Below are 18,891 nucleotides of genomic sequence, written 5' to 3' on the forward strand. Positions count from 1 at the left end.
TTTCTTGTCCAAGTGATTTGGATCGCCCCTTAAGTGTGGAGTCAATAATTTGTGTTTATTTTCTTACTAGAAAGCCATATTCCTACCACCCAAAAGTAACAGATTAAAAAGAATTTATAAACTAACTTGCTTTGAACTGGAGAGATGAAGGCTCAGTGGTTACTTGCAGAGGACCAGGTTTGGTTCCCAGCTTTCCCATGGTATCTCACAGTCATCTGTAATGTAACTCCATTTCCAGAGAATCTGATCCCCTCTTCTGGTTCCCTAGAGGTCACTAGGCTCTCATGCCAGGAACATACACACATTCAGGCAAACATTCATTAACATAAACTTTTTTTTAATATCTTAGATTAAAATATCCTCTTTTACCAGGAGAAAAAAATTTAAATTAAATATAAAATAGGCTGTTTTCCCTTAACAGATCTCAACAAACCCCTAATACCTCCTTCTGCCTCCCTCTCCCCTGGGGATTTCAAGTCATCAAGAGTGGCAACTGCCATACATCTCTCTTCCTTGAAATTAGTGTTACCATAGACACAGGAGGTGGGGTCCCAAGCTGATCATAAGGGAGAGCCTACCAATGACCTTTAAGCTCCTTAATTTTTAATGAGATGCTAGCATTAGGATCAAAATCTAGAAAAATGCAGATTGACACAATCTTGAGAATGTGTTTACAGGTTTACATTTACAATTGTAAACCACAATGAGGGAGTTAAAAACTACATTGCTTATTAATTGGGGTTTAGGATTGTGTGGCAACAGCTAACTGTTTTCTAAGAAGGGATTAGGTGCATTTTTAGTCTCTGGGTAGTTAAGAGGAAGGACTCAATGTACTGCTGAAGTTGGCTGTGTTACATAGGTTGACTCACCTTGGGGTGGGGATGTCTGCAGCCCACTGTTACAGGCTCAGCTGTGTGAGTGACTACTACCTGATTAACAAGGGCTTCTTCCTTGGGCTGGAGATGTAGCTCAGTGGTAGAATACTTGTCTAGCATGTAGGAGGCTCTGGATTTGAGGTTTAGCATCATATTAAGAAACAAAAGACCTGCTCCCATAAAGACACCATATCCTGAACCTTCCTAGAGCAGCAGGTAAGAACTCTCCTTCACAATCCTAAGCCCCAGAGCTGCAACCCACACAAACCCTGCCCCTCTAGAATACCATTTCCCTTCCACCCCTTGCTTGGCCCTTTTGGCTGGGACAGACCCCTAGCGGGTCTGCTCCTGTGAAGACACCATATCCTGAACCATCTTAGAGCAGTGCTGGAACCACTGCACTCAGAGCAGCTGAGGAACCACTGCACTCAGAGCAGCTGAGGAACCACTGCACTCAGAGCAGCAGGATTTCAGGATCCCAGAGGAAGCCTGAGTCCCAGGAGGTCTTTCACCCAGGAGCTCAGGATCACAGGATCACAGGATCACAGAGACAGCTGGACACTGAGGAGTTCTGACACAAGCAAGATAACTGGAAAGACACTCTCCAGTCAAAGACAATGAGTGCAGGTAGCACTAGAATTAATCAGATGACAAAAAGAAAGCACAAGAATATAAGCAACAGAAACCAAAGTTACCCGGCATCATGAGACCCTAGTTCTCCTACCAAGTCCTGGACACCCCATCACACCAGAAAAGCAGGATTCATATTTAAAATCACTTTTCATGAGAATGATAGAGGACTTTAAGAAGGACATAAACGACTCCCTTAAAGAAATACAAAAGAACATGGGTAAACAGATAGAAGCCCTTAAAGAGGAAACACAAAAATCCCTTAAAGAATTGCAAGAAAACACAACCAAACAGGTGAAGGAATCAAACAAAACCACCCAGAATCTAAAAATGGAAGTAGAAACAATAAAGAAATCTCAAAAGGAGACTACCCTGGAGATAGAAAACCTAGGAAAGAAATCAGGAGTCATAGATGGAAGCATCACCAACAGAATACAAAAGATAGAAGAGAGAATCTCATGTGCAGAAGATACCATGGATAACATTGACACAACTGTCAAAGAAAATGCAAAAGGCTCCTAATGCAAAACATCCAGAAAATCCAGGATACAATGAGAAGACCAAACCTAAGGATAATAGGTATAGATTCCCAACTTAAAGGGCCAGTAAATATCTTCAACAAAATTATACAGGAAAACTTTCCTAACCTAAAAAAAAGAGATGCCCATGAACATATAAGAAACCTAAGAAACTTTAAATAGACTAGACCAGAAAAGAAATTCCTCCCTTCACATAATAATAAAAACATCACATGCACAAAACAAAGAAAAATACTAAAAGCAGTAAGGGATAAAGGTCAAGTAACATATAAAGGCAGACCTATAAGAATTATACCAGATTTCTCATTAGAGACTATAAAAGCCAGAAGATCCTGGACTGATATCATACAGATCCTAAGAGAACACAAATGCCAGCCCAGACTACTATACCCAGAAAAATGCTCAATCACTATAGATAAACCAAGATATTCCATGACAAAAGCAAATTTACACAATATCTTCCCACAAATCCATCCCTACAAAGGATAATAGATGGAAAACTCCAATACAAGGAGAGAAACTACAACATAGAAAAAGCAAGAAAGTAATCTTCTAACAAACCCAAAAGAAGATAGCTATACAAACATAATTCTATTTTTAATATAATAACTAAAATAACAGGAAGAAACAATCAGTTTTCTTTAATATTTCTTAACATCAATGGACTCAATTCCCCAATAAAAAGACATAAACTAGCAGACTGGATACCTAAACAGGACCTAGAATTTTGCTGCATACAGGAAATGCACCTCAGTGGCAAAGACAGACACTACCTCAGGGTAAAAGGCTGGAAAACAATTTTCCAAGCAAATGGTCCCAAGAATCAAGCTGGAGTAGCCATTCTAATTTCAAATAAAATCAACTTTCAACCAAAAGTTATCAAAAAAGATAAGAAAGGACACTTCATACTCATCAGAGGAAAAGTGCACCAAGAGGAACTTGCAATTCTGAACATCTATGCTCCAAATGCTAGAACACCCACATTCATAAAAGAAACTTTACTAAAACTCAAAGTACACATTGCATCTCACACAATAATAGTGGGAGATTTCAACACCCCACTCTCAGCAATGGACAGATCATGGAAACAGAAACTAAACAGAGACACAGTAGAATTAATAGAAGTTATGAACCCAAATAAATTAATGAGTATCTATAGAACATTTTATCATGAAACAAAAGAATATATCTTTTTCTCAGCACCTCATGGTACCTTCTCCAAAATAGACCATAGAATTGGTCACAAAGCAGGCCTCAATGGAAACAAATATATTGAAATAATCCCTTGCATCCTATCAGATCATGGACTAAGGTTGGTCTTTAATAATACAAACAATGGAAAGCCCACATACATGTGGAAACTGAACAACGCTCTACTCAATGATGATTTGGTCAAGGAAGAAATAAAAAAAGAAATTAAAGACTTTTTAGAATTTAATGAAAACAAAGACTCATTTTACCAAAACTTATGGGACACAATGAAAGCAGTGCTAAGGGGAAAACTCGTAGGTCTAAGTGTCAAAAAAAAAAAAAAAAAAAAAAAAAAAAAAAAAAAAAAAAAAAAAAAAAAAACTGGAAAGAACATACACTAGCAACTTGACAACACACCTGAAAGCTTTAGAACAAAAAGAAGCAAATAAGCCCAAGAAGAGTAGAAGGCAGAAAATAATCAAACTCAGGGCTGAAATCAACCAAGTAGAAACAAAAAGGACTAGACAAAGTATCAACAAAACTAGGAGCTGGTTCTTTGAGAAAATCAACAAGACAGATAAACCCTTAGCCAGACTAAGCAAAGGGCACAGAGACAGTATCCAAATTGATAAAAATCAGAACTGAAAAGGGAGACATAACAACAGAAACTAAGGAAATTCAAAAAATCATCACATTCTACTACAAAAGCCTATACTCAACAAAATTGGAAATTCTGGATGAAATGGACAATTTTCTAGACAAATACCAGGTACCAAAGTTAAATCAAGAGCAAATAAACCATCTAAACAGTCCCATAACCCCTAAAGAAATAGCAGCAGTCATTAAAAGTCTCCCCACCAAAAAAAGTCTGGGACCAGATGGTTTTAGTACAGAATTCTATTAGACCTTCAAGGAAGACCTAATACCAATTCTCTTCAAACTATCCCACAGAATAGAAACAGAAGAAACACTACCCAATTGGTTCTATGAAGTCACAATCACACTCATACCTAAACCTCTCAAAGACCCAACAACAAAGAAAGAGAACCTCAGACTAATCTCCCTTATGAATATCAATGCAAAAATACTCAATAAAATTCTCACAAACTGAATCCAAGAACACATAAAAACAATCATCCATCATGATCAAGTAGGCTCTATTCCAATAATGCAGAGATGGTTCAATATTCAGAAATCCATCAATGTAATCTACTATATAAATACACTCATAGGAAAAAAACACATGATCATCTCACTAGATGCGAGAAAGCATTTGACAAAATTCAACATCCCTTCATGGTAAAAGTCTTGGAAAGATCAGAAATTCAAGGCCCATACCTAAACATAGTAAACACACAGCAAACCAGTAGCCAATAGCAAACTAAATGGAGAAAAACTTGAAGCAATCCCACTAAGATCAGGGACTAGACAAGGCTGCCCACTTTCTCCCTACCTATTCAATATAGTCCTAGCTAGAGCAATTAGACAACAAAAAGAAGTCAAAGGGATACAAATAGGAAAGAAAGAAGTAAAATTATTTTGCAGATGATATGATAGTATACTTAAGTGACCCTAAAACTTCTACCAGAGAACTCCTAAATCTGATATACAACTTCAGTAAAGTGGCTGGTTATAAAATCAACTCAAACAAATCAGTAGCCTTCCTCTACTCGAAAGAAAGAGGCTGAGAAAGAAATTAGGGAAATGACACCCTTCACAATAGTCACAAATAATATAAAATACCTTGGTATGATTCTAACCAAGCAAGTGAAAGATCTCTATGACAAGAACTTCAAGTCTCTGAAGAAAGATATTGAAGAAGATCTCAGAAGATGGAAATATTTCCCATGCTCATAGATTGGCAGGATTAACATAGTAAAAATGGCCATCTTGCTGAAAGCCATCTACAGATTCAATACAATTCCCATTTAAATCCCAACTCAATTCTTCACAGAGTTAGAAAGAGAAATTCTCAAATTCATTTGGAATAATAAAAAATCCAGGATAGCAAAAACTATTCTCAACAATAAAAGAACTCCTGGAGGAATCACCATCCCTGACCTCAAGCTGTACAACAATTGATAGTGATAAAAACTGCATGGTGTTTGTACAGAGACAGGCAGGAAGATCAATGGAATAGAATCGAAGCCCAGAAATGCACCCACACCCCTATGGTCACTTGATCTTTGACAAAGGAGCTAAAACTGTCCAGTGGAAAAAGAACAGCATTTTCAACAAATGGTGCTGGTTCAACTGAAGGACAACATGTAGAAGAATGCAAACTGATCCATTCTTATCTCCTTGTACAAAGCTCAAGTCCAAGTGGATAAAGGACCTTCACATAAAACCAGATACATGGAAACTAACTGAAGAGAAGGTGGGAAACAACCTTGAATACTTGGGCTCAGGGGGAACACTAATGGCTTATGCCCTAAGATCAAGAATTGACAAATGGGACCTCATAAAATTGCAATGCAAAGGACACTGTCAATAGGACAAAACAGCAACCAACAGATTGGGAAAAGATCTTTACCAATCCCACATGCAATAGAGGGCTAATATCCAATATATACAAAGAACTCAAGAAATTATATTCCAGACAACCAAATAACCCTATTTAAAAATGGGATACAGAGCTAAACAAAGAATTCTTAACTGAGGAAACTTGAATGGCTGAGAAGCACCTAAAGAAATGTTCAGCATCCCTAGTTATCAGGGAAATGCAAATCAAAACAACCTTGAGATTCCACCTCACACCAGTCAGAATGGCTAAGATCAAAAACTCAGGTGATAGTAGATGCTGGCGAGGATGTGGAGAAAGAGGAACAGTCTGGAAATCAGTCTGGCTGTTCCTCAGAAAATTGGGCATAGTATTATTTGAGGACACAGCTATACTACTCCTGGGCATATACCTAGAAGATGCACCAACATATAATAAGGACATATGCTCCACTATGTTGATAGCAGCCTTATTTATAATGACCAGAAGCTGAAAAGAACCCAGGTGTCCTTGAACAGAGGAATGGATACAAAAATGTGGTACATTTACACAATGGAGTATTACTCAGCTATTAAAAACAATGAATTCGAGAAATTCTTAGGTAAATGGATAGAAATAGAAAATATCATCCTGAGTGAGGTAACCAAATCACAAAAGATCACACATGGTATTCACTCACTGATAATTGGATATTAGCCCAGAAGCTCACAATATCCAAGATTCAACTCACAGTCCACATGAAGTTCATGAAGAAGGAAGATCAAGTGTGGGTGCTTAGGTCCTTCTTAGAAGGAGTAACAAAATACTCAAGGGAGCAAATATGGAGACAAAGTGTGGGACAAAAACTGAAGGAGGGGCCGTCTGGAGACCATTCTACCTGGGTATCCATCCCATGTGCAGTCACCAAAGGCAGATGCTGATATAGATGTCAGAAAGTGCATGCTGACAGGAGCCTGATATAGCTGTCTCCTTAGAGGTCTGCCAGAGTCTGACGTATTCAGAAGCAGATGCTCACAGTAACCATTGAACTGATAAAGGGTTTCCCAATGGAGGAGTTAGAGAGAAGGAGCTGAAGGAGCTGAAATGGTTTGCGGCCCCTTGAGGAGAGCAACAATACCAAGCAACCAGAGCTTTCAGGGTCTAAACCACCAGCCTGGGAGCACATAGGGAGGGACCCATGGCTCCAGCTGTATATGTAGGGGAGGATGGCCTTGTGTGTCATAAGTGGGAGAGGAGATCCTTGGTCCCATGAAGGCTGGACACCGAGTATGGGGGAATTTGAGGGTGGGGAGGTGGGAGTGGGGGCTGAATGGGGGAATCCTCATAGAAACAGGAGGTGGTGGGAGGATGGGATAGGGAGTTCCTGGTTGGGGGGAAATGGAGTAAGGGGTTAACATCTGAAATGTAACTAAAATATCCGATTAAAAAAAAAGAAACAAAGGGCTAGAAAAGGGCTCAGTGGTTAAGAGCACTGAGTGCCCTTCCAGAGGTTCTGAGTTCAATTCCCAGCAACCACATGGTAGCTCACAACCATCTGTTGTGGAATCCAATACCTTCTTCTGGTGTGTCTGAAGACAGCTACAGTGTATTTGTATAAATAAAATAAATAAATCTTTTTAAAAATAAGAAGCAAACAAATAAATTACATTGTCCTTCATTTCATCATAAACCTTCTAAACTAATGCTACCCTATCTTGATTTTCTCCTCTGACAATAACGTAGAGAATACTTTTTATTTAAACTTCAAAATGTATTCAGGACCTGTTCACTTCTGGTCATGTTTCTTTCTACCCAGATCCGAATTCTATAACCTCCCACTCAATCACTACAGGAACTTCCTGAATGGATCTATTAAAACAGATCAGCTGGGCATATTGATACATGTCAAGGTTGGTCTTGTGTGCGATGTATTTAGATGCTGAGTTCTGTGCCCAAGATCAGGTTGCAGTCTGAACATGGGCATTGTATTAGACAATATGCAATAAAGAATGTTCCCCCATAATCTCTTATGAACCTTTTATAAGGCTAGAGCCTGTGACTGAGCAGGAGAGAGAGGAAGGTGAGACTTGAGATTAAGTAGAAGGTCTCAAGTAAGGACCACGAGAAGAAGGAGAAAGATAGAGGAAGAAGGAGGCCACCATGAGACAGGATGGATCGTGAACATGTAGCAAAGAGAAAATCTCCCCGAGGACACACAGAGCAAGACTCAATTAAGAAATAACACAGGACTTATGGCTGGGATGTAGGTTAGAGTAGCTCAGAACCTGCCCAGCAGAGTGCCAACACCTTATTAATAAGTTGCAATGTGTCTTATACCATGTCCTTGGGAGCAAAATGGACAAGAATGGGCAGAACACTCACCCCCCCATAAAAATACTATAATTGGTAAGCACCTGTAATTTCAACACGTGGACAGATAATGAGATTGAAACCAGCCTTAGTTGTATAATGGGCCCCTAGCTCCCAAACACAACCAAACCAACTAACCCAGGGCAAATTCTCTCTCATTCAGATCTCTAACTCCTCCCACTGGCTTACTTGACCCTACATGTGTTAGACCTGGTTCTCTTTGGCTAGCAAGTTCTTATTCTTTCTCTTGTCTCTCCACTCTAGAACACCTTTGAAGCTGTTTCATCTAGCTAAAACACTTTGAATTATGGCCCAGACTCTAAGCTCTCAGGGGCTGGATCGCGTTTCCTTCTTCCACAGTATCTCAAGATATGCTACCTGACATACCATGAGGTACCAAGAAACTGGTGGGTGTCTCTCCCTTCTCCACATGCTACATGACAAAACCATGAGATACCAGGAAACTGGTAGATGTCTCTTGAATGCTGTAATAGTTAAGTATAATTTTTTTCTTTTGGTCCAATATGTTTAAAGGAGGTCTTTATTGAAAATATGGGTCAAAGATTATCTCTTGACTTGGGTATGGCTGGACACACCTGTAATCTCAGCAATTAGGGGTGGGGCTGGGGATGCAGGAGAGTAGGGTGATCCTAAAACCAAGGCTAGACCAGGCTACATAATGAGAGGAGACACTGTATCAAGACGAAATACCAAAAGAGTACTACCTAAGTCCCTCCTGAATATTTGTCTTCATAGATATTCTGTCCTGACAGAAGTCAATTTCTTTGCTTGTGCCTGGTGAAGTGGCCGATGTCTATAATCCTAGAATATAGGAGAAAAAGAAAGATATTTAAGGTCATTGTTGGTTGTACAGAGAGTTTGAGGTCAGGCAGAGTAACACCAGGCACTATCTCAAATAAAGCAAAACAATACAAAGTACTTGCAACAAAAACTAAAGCAAATGCTGGTTTCTGTCTACAGTGGTCTCACCACACATCACTGCTGTTTCTCCTTTGGTTTCAGTGATAAAGAAACATTTTGAGAGCTAAGGTTTAGCTTAATGGTAGAATGTGTGTTTAACAAGGGGATCAGTCCATAGCACTACACCCCCAAATCAATCTGCCTGTGAACCCTCTTGATGTATTGATCAGTGGTTCTTAACCTCTCTAAAGCTGTGACACTTTCATACAGTTCCTCATGTTGTGGTGACACCTAACCATAAATTATTTTTGTTGCTACGTCATAAATGTGATTTTGCTACTGTTATAAATAGTGATGTAAATATCTGAATTTCCCAATGGTTTCGGAGGTTATGACCCACATGTTGGGAACCACTGGTATAGAGTGAGTTACTTATTCTCTCTGTACTTTCCCACAGCCTAAACTCCACCTATAGAGATGCCTCATTCCATGGCAATTATTCCCAAATGTGCCTACAGCCAAATAGCACTTCACACACCTGTAACATAGACTGTGTTTACCTGTTAATTATGTCTGCAGAAAGCAGAAAATCAACCTAGGAATCAATAACATGTGGCTTTTTTTTTTTTTTAACATTTCTATACCTTGATTCCATGCTTAAGGTACAAAGCCCAGGCTAGGAGTGCAGCTCAGTGGTAGAGCCCTCGCCTACCATGCATAAAACATGGACCCAGTCTTCAACACAACACAAATAAATAATTAATCAAAAAATTAAAGGCAGAGGAATGTCTGTTGTCCTGCCACAGGGACCACCCAAGATGATGAAATAAACTCTGGGCTCTTACCAAATGTTACACATTAAAAACACGATGTATGTTTTCCTGTGATTTTGCTACTGATATGAATAGTGAGGCAAATATGTGAATTTTTCAGGGCTCATCCTGTACTTGTTCCATGGCTTTGATAGAAAACACTGAATTAGTCTGGAAAGCCAGAGTGTTTACAGGACAACTGTGCAGTCCACCATTGGCTGCCTTCCAGGTTCATCATACAGAACACTTCTCACAGATGGATTGTGATAGTCATTACCAAGGTTGCTCTGCAGAAACCTGAAGGCTGAGTTTGCTAAAAATACTGATTCTTTATTTGAAAGTGTAGATGTTGACAGATGGCTCAGTCAGAATGAAAGGCTTGAGATCTCTGTCCCTGTAGCATGTCTATGTTCTTTGTTGCTTTAGAACCTTTGAGGAAACTGAGCATAACTCTGCATATGACTATTTGACAAACCTGTCCAGGATTAATGTAAGGTTAATTTGACCTATTGCCCATTAGAGATGGCATGTGTTTCTTCCACCTCGACCATATGCTTGCTTTGTCAACATAAACACTGTAAGACCTCCAGCCCTGTCATAAAGCTGGGATAGTTTCACAAGATAGTGGCACAAGACTGACAGCAGTTTCTGAGGAAAGTCCACTGCTCCTTAGCTGACCAAGTACAAGGCCACAAAGCTTTCATGTAAGGTGACAAACTTTTGAGAGCATGGCTCGGACATGACAACTAACATTCTTCAGCTTATGATCCCCAACATTGACAAAAGCCTGCTTTTCCATTTTGTCCGGTGACCAGCATCCTGGTTCAGACCGAGGTTCAGAGCTCTTCCTTTAGCTGGAGTTGAGGTCAGTCAGCCCTGACTGATCTTGCAGCACAGTTTACCTGTCTTGCTTTGTAATGTGTGACTTGGTGTCTTTTCTATTGTTGTCATGTTACAAGGTTCTTCTCACTGTCCAGCATCAGTCCTGATGACTTCAAAGGTCACTTGATCCCAGGTCATCCTAAGCAACACACTGAAACTCCATATTGTAATAGAAAAGATAAAGCATGGTTGTAGAAAGATACAAAACTCTATTTCTTAATGACAAGACACAAAAATAAAGTTTCACAGAAAGGAATTAGGTATTAGTGAATGCCAAGAAACTCTGGGTATGATTTTTATCAGCAACCATGGTTGTACAGATAAGAAACATGAAGTCCACAGAGAAGTAACCTTGTCCAAAGTTTCATATTTCTTACACAGACCAATCTGTGTACTATATTTCAAGTTTCTTGATTCCACATTTCAATGTGTGAATGAGTTGTGAATAGGTTTCCAGCCTTGGTTCCCTATGGTTTCTATTTGTTTGTTTGCAGCTCAGAACTTGGTCTTGGAACTCAATGTATAGCTAAGGATGACCTTGGATTTCTGGCTTTCCTGCCTCTTCTTCAGAAGAGGAAGGATTATAGACATGGGCTAGCATGTTTGGTTCATATGCTGGGAATGGAATCAAGTGCTTTGTGCATGCTAGGCAAGACCTCTACCAACTGAGCCAATGCCCAGCTAAACATGTAGTCTAGAGGAAAAGCTGTGCCTGCCAATCTCAGGATAACATAAACATGGAGTTTTCTGGTTCTAAACTTTACAGTGGCCTGTGAATTCTCAAAATGATGGTTCTCAGAAAAGGAAAGTGTTCCAGGAAGCCTAGGAACCCATCTGTTTCTTTCTCATCATCCTTTGAGGTATCCTACAGTAGCAAATTACTCTTAGCTTAAAGCCTACTCCTATGTAGCAAGAGAGGCTCCCAAAAGGCATAGAGGAAGCGTTGGAACAGCAGGGAAGATGGGCAGAGGAAGGAACAGATGAGACAAGAACCTAAGAATAATGTGTGAGGGGATGGGGATGCCTACATGCCCCACCTCTCCAGCATCTTCTTCAGGGCACTGGTTACCTCCCTGTTCCTCAGGCTGTAAATAAGTGGGTTGAACATTGGGGTGACAATAGTGTAGAAGATGGATGTAGCTCTATCCCCCAGTGGTGTCCTAGCTGAGGCTCGCTGCATGTAGCTAAATATGGCTCCCCCATAGTAGAGGCCTACCACAGCCAGGTGGGAAGAACAAGTGGTGAGTGCCTTCTGTTTCCCCTCAGTGGAGGGCATCCTCATCACAGTTGTGAGGACCCGAGCATAGGATGCCACAATGACCCCAAGAGGCAGCAGTAACATCACCACACAGCATGCATAGATGAGGTCTTCAAATAGTGAGGTGTCAGCACAGGACAGGCGCAACAGAGCAGGGACCTCACAGAAGAAGTGGTCTACCTCTAAAGAGCCACAATAGGGGAAGCTGAAGACCACACCCACATCAATCACACTGTCTGCCATACCACCCATCCAGGATGCCATGGCCAAGAAAGAGCAGGCCTTCCAATTCATCAGTACAGGGTACCTCAGTGGGTGGCAGACAGCCATGTACCTATCATAGGCCATGACAGCCAAGAGGAAGCACTCAGCTCCTCCTACCATGACCACAAAGAAGATCTGAGATGCACAGCCTCCTAGGGAGATGAGCTTCCTGCCAGAGAGAAAGTTGGTTGCCATCTTTGGTACCACTGTGCATGTCATAGTCAAGTCCATGATGGAGAGCTGACTGAGGAAGAAGTACATGGGGGTGTGCAGGCGTCTATCTGCCTGGATGAGCATCAGGAGGAGGATGTTAGCAACCACAGCAGTCCCAAAGGCCAGAAGAACCAGGGAAAAGAAGAAGGAGTCATAAGGTGAGTGGCTAAACAGGCCTGCAAGGATGAAGCTGGACAGGGAGGAATGATTCGAGAACTCCTCTGCCATGACCCTGAGAATAAAACCAAATGGATTAGTGGACATCTCAGTAGCATAAAACAAAACATTTCCTCCAAAAAGGCAGAGACTAGCCTTTGACCCTGCCCCACCAGTTCCTCCTGCAGTAACAATTCATTTTCTCTTAGCAGCTTTCAAGTGTACCAAGCATGAGTTGGTCCTTATTTCTCTTGAGAGTGGGGAATGAGGACACAGGCAGGGACATTGGGTAGCACAAGGAAGGATGAGCAGTAGCTAAATGGCAGGTGGGAGGAATAGCTTCAGGGAAAGCCTGGATGGAAGGGGTTAAGGTGACACAATTAAAAACCAAAAGGCTGACTCTTCCTTGTTAAAGAGTAAGGGAAGCAGGCTGGTGAGGTGGCTCAGCAGGTAAAGGTGCTTGCAGTGCAAGACAAATGGCCTGAGTGTTCTCCTTAAGTCCTGCAGAAGACAACTGACTCCCTGGAAGTCTCTGACCTTCACGACTGTGTCATGGCCTCACAATCCCACTCATACATATTTGTGTTCATTGATAGTTAAAATGCAGGAGGAGACTCCTCTCTACCCCTTCTCCTGAAGCTCCTGCCTGAGAAAACTAAGTAAGCTCCTTCTAGGTGAGATGTATGTCAGTCTTCTTGAGACTTTGTTGTTGTTTTTGAAACAGGATCTCTAGCCCATGTTGGCCTTGAACTCATTATGTATCCAAGGATGGCCCTGAACTCTTGATCCTCCCACCTTCTACCTGTCTGTGTGTATGCCAATCTGTCCTGCTTGTTGCCCCAATACACACACTAATTTATTTATTTACAGATTTTTTATTTATTTACTTTACATATTCCCAATATCTTTTTAAATCTTTCAAAAGCGTAGTGAAGTTCTTGCTTTAGTGTTGTTTCTGACCCAGGAATGTTGCTTTCCAAGACCTAAGATCTAGAGCCCTTTGAAATGCAGTGATGAAGAGAAAAGTTTCATCTCAGCACTCAGGAGGCAGAGACAGGCAGATCTCCATAAGTTCTGGGCCAGCCTGGTCTATATAGTGAGAACTAAGACAGTCAAAGATAAAGAATGAGAGTCTTTTTGATATATATGGAGAGGAGAGGAGAGGAGAGGAGAGGAGAGGAGAGGAGAGGAGAGGAGAGGAGAGGAGAGGAGAGGAGAGGAGAGGAGAGGAGAGGAGAGAAAGGTGTTGCTGTTGTACCTCAATATACCAGTATGTTTGAGGTCCTGGGTTGAGTGTGTTCCTTGGGAAGGAGGAGCAGAGGAGGAAGTAGAAGGAGAAGGGAGAAGGGAGAAGAGAAAAGAAGAAAGGGAGACTGTGTCCTTATGTCAGTCTCCAGGGTGGTGGCACCAATCATCCTGAAGATGCTGTTTGGCAAAGTTTTAGCACTTTGAGTCCTGGACTGACCTTCACTACCCTTGGTGGAAACTTGCTCTGTACCTCTTGCTTATACTTCTATTTCTCACTGTTAAAGGCCTTTCTCCAAAAGCTAGAGCTGGCATCACAAGAAGCCGGTGTAGACAAGAATGAAATTAATGAAAGTTCCTTAGGAATAACATTTATGCAGAAAACAGAATCTTTCTTAGGGACTTATTATTAGGATATAAATTTAAATTATTAGTGAGTGTTATTAGTAAGGATAAGACAAAAGATTTGAGAACAATTATTAAAGAAGAAAAACTTTGGAAATTCCTGAAAGCTGATAAACTAATTGAATGACTAGGTTTCTATTTTCATCTTCAGAAAGAAAGAACTTGTGTGAATCGTAGGAGATGTTGATCATACAGTGAATGACAAGCCTTTGTACCTTCCTGAAGGCAAAAGGAAGCAGTTTCAGGAATCCTGATGTCATTGTATTTTTTCCAGAATTGTAATAAAGATAGGAATCATATTGAAACAAGGGATCATGACAGAGGCTCAAAAAAAAAAATGTTTTAGCTCAATGAACTGCCTGCCTTCTTGAACAGCCTTGTCAGACCAGAACTTTTCTGATATTATAGAAAAACACAAAACAGACCACCGTAGCTTAAGCAAGGGGCTGCACTGTATTTAAGAGTCAAAAAAAGATGATGCTCTTACGACAAATATAAAAGAAATATAGAGGAAGTAAAGGCAGAAATAAATAAGGCTCAGGGAGATTGAGCTTCAGTAGACAGCCAAGTGTGAAATAACAGGTAGTAAGAAATAACTTTTGACCTATTAATTCTGTGCCAAATTGAAACAGAACCAAATTCAAATAGAGTCATCCTGTCTAGCATTTCTGTAATCAAAAGTTTTTACAACACTAATCTTAAGGAAGAAGATACTGACTTAAAAGAAAACTGATTTTATCATAATGTTATTTTTTTGTTCTCGTGAAGTTGCTGTTTGCTTGCTTTGTTCCACTTTCAATATTCTTACGTAATCAAGGAAGACTTTAAATGGAAATGTATTTTGAAAAGCTGTGCATAAATGAAGAGTTTCTGAGAAAATTATTTTATGTTTAAATTAAGCCTGTGAAAGACACAGGTTGTCACAGTAGGTGAAGCCAAACTGAGATGTGCTTCCTTTCATGAATCAAAAATGAATGGTGTCCCATGTCCAATTCTTCCCTCCCTGCTGGCCGGGGCTGGTACTGGGCACTGGGGTAGAGTAGGAACCTAACTGGAGCCTGGCCCTTCCTTCAGAAACACAAAGTCACTTCCTTTCAGGAAGATGTAAGTTTAATTTTCCTTTATACAAAATCAATTATCTAGCTGGCTGTTTCTTCAGTTCACAAACAAATTTAAGATAAACCATGTATGATGACAGTCAAATCCTATTCTTTGAGGATCAGTGTCCATTTACCTGAAAGCAACTGAGTAGTAATGCATGTATCCATGTAGGTAGTGAGCGATGTCCTGTGCAAATGTGAGTTGTTGACAAGGGCACTGCCATATCAAGGATCCCAGTGCCTGAGACTCTTGGAACATAGCAAAACCTTCCTTGGGCTAGGCTCAGGGAAATGGTTAAAGCCTTCTCTCCTAATTCAAGTGCAAATATTGACAGTGTATACAGAAAATGTCCACTGTGGTGTTCTGCTGCTCAGATGGTCACAGTCTGAAGACTGCTCCCCTCCAGAGACTGTACCTACCAAGCTCTGTAAACCCATCTCTTTGTTAAGCTGGATACTAACCAAGGCTTCTGTTTATCTATATCTCATAACTTCACTTTCTTTTTCTCTTACACAATCATCTTGCTTCGCTATCCAACTGTATTAAATAACAGGAGGATTTTCCAGCTGCCACTTGTCCATCAGAGAGCCTGGTCCACCCAATCTGAGGTTTTCTGTGTGTCCATATGTCTGTCTTTTTTTTATTCCCCTGCCATGCCAGCCAAGTCCATTCTTAGAGCTTCATAAATTTGTGGGCATATCTGCTTATGAGAATTTCTGTGTACAAAAAGCTTGAGTTTCCCTTCTTTTTGGTCATGGTACATTCCCCATGAGGGGCATCACCTCTGACATAAAGCTTATTCAAGAACAAAAGGTGTTGTCTTTTTCCTCTATGTTTGTTGAGAGTTTTTTCTATTTTTTTTTTTTTGAGTAGGGAGGAGTTTTGTTTTGCCATCAAAAGAAGCAGGTGCTGAACAAAGATGAATGTCAATGTTAAAGGCTTCAAGAAAGTCTGAGAACCATATGTACATGTACATGCACATGTATATGTGTATGTATCCTTACACATATTGCTTCACAGCAATCTGGCTGTATAACTAACTATTCTCATTTGATATTAGCAGAAAATCTGGATAGAGTCAGAAAATTATGGAAATCGATGTGGAGAGACCTAAGACACAGCAAGCTGCAGACATGCACCCATGAGGGAAGGAAGGAAGGAAGGAAGGAAGGAAGGAAGGAAGGAAGGAAGGAAGGAAGGAAGAGAAGGAGGGAGGGAGGGAGGGAGGAAGGAAGAAAGGAAGGAAGGAAGGAAGGAAGGAAGGAAGGAAGGAAGGAAGGAAAGAAGGAGGGAAAGGAAGGAAGGAAGACAGAGCACAGCCTGGTTGGACCTCAAGATCTGCTCTGGCCAATACACTGATGGAATCAGAGTACAAGTGAATACACACTTGGTTAAGACTCCATGGATCATCTTCCTGACATTGGAACTTAGCCTAAGAGTAGCTGAACAAACACAACAGTTTCACCATTGTGAAAACCAAGAGTGCCACCTCCCTGCTTCCCAGTTCCTTTGCCAGTCAAAGCAACAGGTATCTCTCTGTTCAGCCCAACCTTCTCCAGAGAACCTGAAGTGAAAGTCAGAACAGCTCTTCCCAAATCCTGACCACCTTCAGTCCCTCATCTCTCAGACCTCCCTCACCTCCTCAGTACCTTCCACCCCCATTCATCTCCCCATAGGTCACCTTCTACTTCACTCTGCAAATCCAGTCTTGGGTGGAGTGTGTAAGTGTTGGTCCTGGGAGGGACATTTACACACTCTTTTCCTCCAACCCCAAAGCTCCAGATACAGATTTATATAAAACTAAACACTCAAGGTAGTCTTCTGTTTCTTTCAAAACTAATAATGAGCTTGTGTCCCAGGTTTATTCAAGGCAGATGTCTTGGGATGCCAGACCCAGTTATTAATGAGACCAGGGAATAGACATGTACACCACACCAAAAAGGAAACCCAAATAATGAATTGGCTCCAGGACAAAGTTCACTCCCCATAGCCCTAACTTTGAAAAATACCCTAGACTCCCATTAAATTACTGAAGGAGACACCCATGGGATATTGTCTAACATGCCACCTACTCTTCCCCAAGATTCATGGTTACCTTGTCCCAGGGTAACCACTGAGTGCCAGAATGTCTGCCTGTACTCTCTGGGAGTTTTGTTAATGGATGACCAGGTCATGGGTTCTGTAACCCTTGTTTTCAATTCACATTCCATACTTTCCTATATCTTTTAATGGTTAATCACTCAATACACAAATAATTATTGAGCACTGTGGAAATAAAGACCAATCAAAGAAAATGCAAGGCCATTTATCCACAGCAAGGGAGTCAGCTACTGTCTCCTGAGTTTTGATTGACAGTCAAAGGCTTCAGTCATGTGTGTGTGTGTGGGGGGGTGGAGAATAGCTGGGCACAGTGATGCAGGTCTTTAGTCCCAGCGCTGAAAGCCAAGCAAGTGCTTCTCTCTAAGTTTCAGGGCATTCTGGACCACATAGCAAGTTCCCGAGCAGCCATGGCTACACAGTGAGGCCATTTCTAAAATGGGGGCTGGAGATGGAGCAAAGGAACTAAGATTCGGGTATGCTCTGACTGCAGGATGCTGGCCTGGAGTAGATGACTAGAAGTGATGCTGCCCTACTCACAGTTAGGATATGTATTTGGGCTTTCATACCTGATCCTAATGAAGAAGCAAGGGAAGAAGTAGAAGGCCTGACAGGTTATTTGTCAAGACTTGGCCATTTAGTGATGATTAATACTGTTCAGCTTCCTAGATTATTACTAAAGATATCAGTCTCGGGGCAGGAGAGATGGCTCAGCAGTTAAGGGCTCTTGCTGTGCAATCATGAGGTCTGGAGCTCAGATGCAGAAAACAAGCTTGGTGTCCCATACATGTGCACTCCTGGATCATCAGCTCTGAGTAGGACAGAGACAAAAGACTTGATGGGGCTCACCGGTTGCCAGCTCAAATACTTTCAGCTTAGAGTGGCTGTCAGTATTCCTTTGCTTCAGGACCCTTCCTCCACCTTCAAAGCCAGAAGAATGGCATCTTCAGATCACTTTGCTTCCATTATTTTATCTCCTTCTCGAGCCACATTTCCTCTCACCTCTCTTCCCCAGATGCTAGAGATCAAACCTACATAGACATTATATATTGTAGACACATATACGATACAGCTACAATACATATAGACTATATAGACATTACCATTGAGCCATGTCTCCAACCCTGAGTGTAAATAGAAACAGATGGAAGACAGTTACAGAACAGAAGTCATGGTGGTCAACTAAGATCTTACTGGGGAAAAAATCAGTCACTGAATGAATAAGCCATGCCCCCTGCAGAAGATGGCATTACCCAGGGAAGAGATGCTTGACATGACAGGAGACAGGATTGTGATTTTTTTTTTTTTTTTAGTTTTTTCTTCTTTGAAGTAGTACTGGGGATGGAACCTAGGAACTCCTGTATGGTAGACAAGTGCTACATTCCTAGCTGGATTAAAATTCCCCTACCATGAATGGACTAGTACAACAGGTTGGATTCTAGAAGAATCCCAA

At 41.0% G+C, this 18,891-nt stretch overlaps 1 protein-coding gene across 1 annotated transcript; it reads right to left on the bottom strand.

The window, feature by feature from the left end:
* Positions 1 to 10,981: 10,981 nt before the first annotated feature.
* On the bottom strand, positions 10,982 to 17,194 carry LOC117711814 (olfactory receptor 2M4-like). Its single transcript, XM_034507718.2, has 2 exons — positions 17,023 to 17,194; positions 10,982 to 12,666 (listed from the first exon to the last, which is right to left on the bottom strand). Exon 2 carries the CDS (start codon positions 12,660 to 12,662, stop codon positions 11,724 to 11,726), a length of 939 nt encoding a protein of 312 aa, XP_034363609.1. The 5' UTR covers positions 12,663 to 12,666; positions 17,023 to 17,194; the 3' UTR covers positions 10,982 to 11,723.
* Positions 17,195 to 18,891: the final 1,697 nt, after the last annotated feature.

This window comes from Arvicanthis niloticus, chromosome 6, assembly GCF_011762505.2.
Source record: "Arvicanthis niloticus isolate mArvNil1 chromosome 6, mArvNil1.pat.X, whole genome shotgun sequence".
NCBI classification, from domain to species: domain Eukaryota; kingdom Metazoa; phylum Chordata; class Mammalia; order Rodentia; family Muridae; genus Arvicanthis; species Arvicanthis niloticus.